Here is a 3,666-nt window from a genome sequence, read left to right on the forward strand (position 1 = left end):
CGATATGGATTTCTGATGTAATAAAAAAAGAGAAGAGAAAAACTTGAAGTATGCTTGATATTTTTATATTCATTTGAAAAAAAGACAGTGATATGATTCATTCATTTTATGTATTTTTTTTTACATTTTTACATTTGCCAGAAAGCTATATTTACTAAAAAATGAAATTAAACAATAAATATTTACTGTACAAATCAAGATAGTTCTCAGTTGTCTTCCAAAATGGAGAACATGGAGGTTTATGCAGGAGCCACAGAGGAGACCTCTGTCTTTGATGTGGAGACTTCAGAGCCATCATCCACTTGTTTGCCAAAGAGCTGCATGATGCATGAGCGGAACTGAAATGATAAAAATTGTATGTTAGACAATTGAAACAAAGTGCAAGGTAAGTTGTGAGCTGAGCTGTGTGACTGTTGTGATTACCTGTCGGTTCATGAAGACATAGATGATTGGATTGTAGATGGTGGCGCTCTTGGCAAAGTATGCAGGCATGGCAGCAGCCAGGGGATGGAAGGCATATCCAGGATTAGCTGCGGCAAAGCAGGCAAAAAAGGTGTAAGGTCCCCAGCAGACGATGTAAGCAATGATCATGACAACGATCATCCTGGACACTTCTTTCTCAGCTTTCTGGGTGGATTCTGATTCCTGCTGCTGCATGGCAACCTGTGGTGGACAAACCAAGTGTCAGATTGTGCCAACCTGGGGTCTACATTGATTAGTGTGTGAAACTGCATATGAGAGAACTTACACTATGGATGGCCCACCACACTGCAAGGTAGCACAGGATGATAATACTCAAGGGAATGAAGCAGCATGTAATCATGAGGACAATCATGTAGGACTGGACACCGGGGTCCTCACTGCCACTGAATACATCAGGTCCACAAGAAGTCTTCAGTCCATGAGGCCAGTACCTGACACACACAAAAAATGCTGAGTTCCTCTTTCCACCAAATAATCCTTTTGTAAATGCAACATATCAAAATACCACCTACCTGCTCCATCCAAAGATGGGGGGAGCACACCAGAAAGCTGCCCAGGCCCAGGAGAAGATAATTCCAGCTGAAGCCCATTTGCCATCAAACTTGACATTTCCGAAAGGCTTGCACACAACGATCCACCTCTCCCAGGAGATAACAGTCAGGGACCAGAGAGCAGCAATACCTGTATGAAGAAGCAGGGCACTCAGTGAATGCATTCAACTTACAGTTTGCTGACATGTGAATAAAATCTTTCCTAAAACACTTACCACAGGTTGCAACAGTATAGCCCTCAAAGACACACATAGGGTGTCCCAGGATAAAATAACCGAAAAACTGGTTGCAAACACTGATGGTGCTGGCAAAAACTGTCTCTCCAAGATCAGCAATGGCAAGATTCACCAAGATCCAGTTCAGGGGGTGACGGAGTTTCTTGAACTTTGCTGTGGCCACCAACACAAGACCGTTGGTGAAGACTGATAAAACGACTACGACAAGCATCCAGAGTGTTGAAAGATTGTAGACCCATCGTGGAGCAATGTGGTAGTTGGGCCCCTCAAAGGGATCTGGGAAAAAAGAATACGTTTTGCACTTCAGAATCTTCTTTGGTCACACAAAACATGACATTTTATACAGAGCACCTATACTTTGTGTTGAACATATTTGAATCAGCCTCTCTAGAGAAGAAGCATCTCTGTACTTTACATAGTTCTAAACTGACTGTGCAAAAACATTTTTACCAGTATAGTCAGTTTTGAAGCCCCTAAAAAGACACTCCATGACTTGAATAAAATGAATTGAAATTGAATTGAAATTACATGAATAAAGTCATACTGTACCTTTGGTGTTGTTGCTGTTTGTGTAAACAAAGGCAGAGCCTCTTGTTGTATCTTCATGGTACCGCCTGGCAGCGAATGACTGTTTTCCCCACTCTTCTGCCATTCTGCTCTTGGGAGGAGGCCCTCAGTTGTCAGTCTTTCTTGTCACTTGCAACCTCCTGGTGTGACTGGTGTTACAAACCTGACTTTAGCTTTTATACCTGTGCTTCACAGACCTCTGATTGGATTTGGTCACAATCAAATTACCGGCGTTTTGCGCACACTTGCCAGCGATAGTCAGCTGTGAGCCAATAAACTTATTCTGAACTGTAATTAAAACTATCAGCTAATGAGGTTAAGACACAAAACGGCGGAATAATCTTGTTTGAAAGTGGATTTCCGTCCACCCGGTTAAAATGAGGATTAGCTGTGAGACCCTTGGCTAACACAATAAAATGTCAATTTTTAGTGATCAGTGTAAGTTAGTACCCAACATTGTCTAGAACATATAACAGTGTAATAATGAAAAAGTAATAGAACTCACATGTGCATCAAATGATCTTAAACCTTAAACTAAATTTTTTAACACATTTTGGAAGCAGACATGAGTAATATTAACAGATTCACAATTCAGTCAGACTCAGCATCTATTGCATGTATGTAAAGTTTATGCACAAAAATGAACTTCATTTGTTTCACTTGTTTTCTTGACACCTAAGGTAAGTGTGTGGACTCTGGTTGGCATGAAAGGACGGTCTATTCTTAAAGCAGCTTTAGTGATGAAGATCCACGCCAGTTGTCAACATGTGAGGGAAGTAAGACACCTCTAATCCCTCCGGAAAGACGGTTCACTTCAGAACATTTTCAGCTGACCTTTGAGCCTTCAACTCACGTCATAGTCCTTATGGTAAAGGTGAAGGTGGTAGCACGTCCTGATTTATGAGATTATAAAGGACTGAGAGGATGGACTGAATGCAAATGTTAAGACTAATTAACATACCGTAAAAATATATGTTTTGCATGTGTCGTTAAGCTGCAGCCTGGTTAAACTAGTCAGGCCAAGTATGTTGCAGGCGTGCAAGAATTGCATTGCTTAATAACCGATTCGCTTTATTTGGTTGTAGAAAAAAATAGATGATGGAAAATTGAGTCACTTTTTTTAAACACTATTTTTATTGTCAGTTTCATGCTGTACCTCTGCTCTGGCTAATGTCAGTGGGTGACAGCTGCCTCTTCCCAAAATCTCCCTAGTTCTGCGTATACCCAACGAGATAGTGGATCTTCAGGGGATAAGAGCAGGTAGTGATTAGTGAATTTGGTGCTCTCCTGGATATTTAATTACTGTCTTAACTGGCTGGTGCCCTCCTAATCCATCAGCCAGCCTTTTGACATTATCATGTCGTATCTGCCGGTATGTGCTGCTTTTCATTGTCAAAAACATTGCACATAAATTTTGCATTCATTTGATGCTTTTTATTTTTTTCAGTTAATAGCATTCTTCTGCTGCTACATCAAGATATCTTAGTCTTGTAAGGTCACATGATCCTAATGAGTGACCTGAAGATTGGATTTGTGGGGATTCAGTCTTAAACACTTTGCTGTCAAAAATCCCCAATTTCTAGGAAGTGTAATACCACACCAGGTCATACGGCACTCCCCTCTCTTATACTCTACAAATTATATTTTAAAGTTAGTGTAACTACTGTAAGACTAACTGTTTAAAAGGAGACCAGGTGCTTTCTTGTTGCTCTCATTTTTAAATAAGGTTAACGCCACTGCTAAATTTGGCGTTTCATCTGGTCCACATTGTGTTATCATTGTATCTTGTTACACTTCTATGTGAAATTTTCAGGTGATTTGTCTGTACA

General features: G+C 40.5%; 1 protein-coding gene across 1 annotated transcript; it reads right to left on the reverse strand.

Moving 5' to 3' along the window:
* Nucleotides 1-239: 239 nt before the first annotated feature.
* LOC114436100 (red-sensitive opsin) lies at nt 240-1,922 on the reverse strand. Its single transcript, XM_028406187.1, has 6 exons — nt 1,820-1,922; nt 1,250-1,546; nt 996-1,164; nt 749-914; nt 424-663; nt 240-338 (listed from the first exon to the last, which is right to left on the reverse strand). Exons 1-6 carry the CDS (start codon nt 1,920-1,922, stop codon nt 240-242), a joined length of 1,074 nt encoding a protein of 357 aa, XP_028261988.1.
* Nucleotides 1,923-3,666: the final 1,744 nt, after the last annotated feature.

The sequence above is a fragment of the Parambassis ranga genome, chromosome 5 (assembly GCF_900634625.1).
Source record: "Parambassis ranga chromosome 5, fParRan2.1, whole genome shotgun sequence".
Lineage (NCBI taxonomy): Eukaryota > Metazoa > Chordata > Actinopteri > Ambassidae > Parambassis > Parambassis ranga.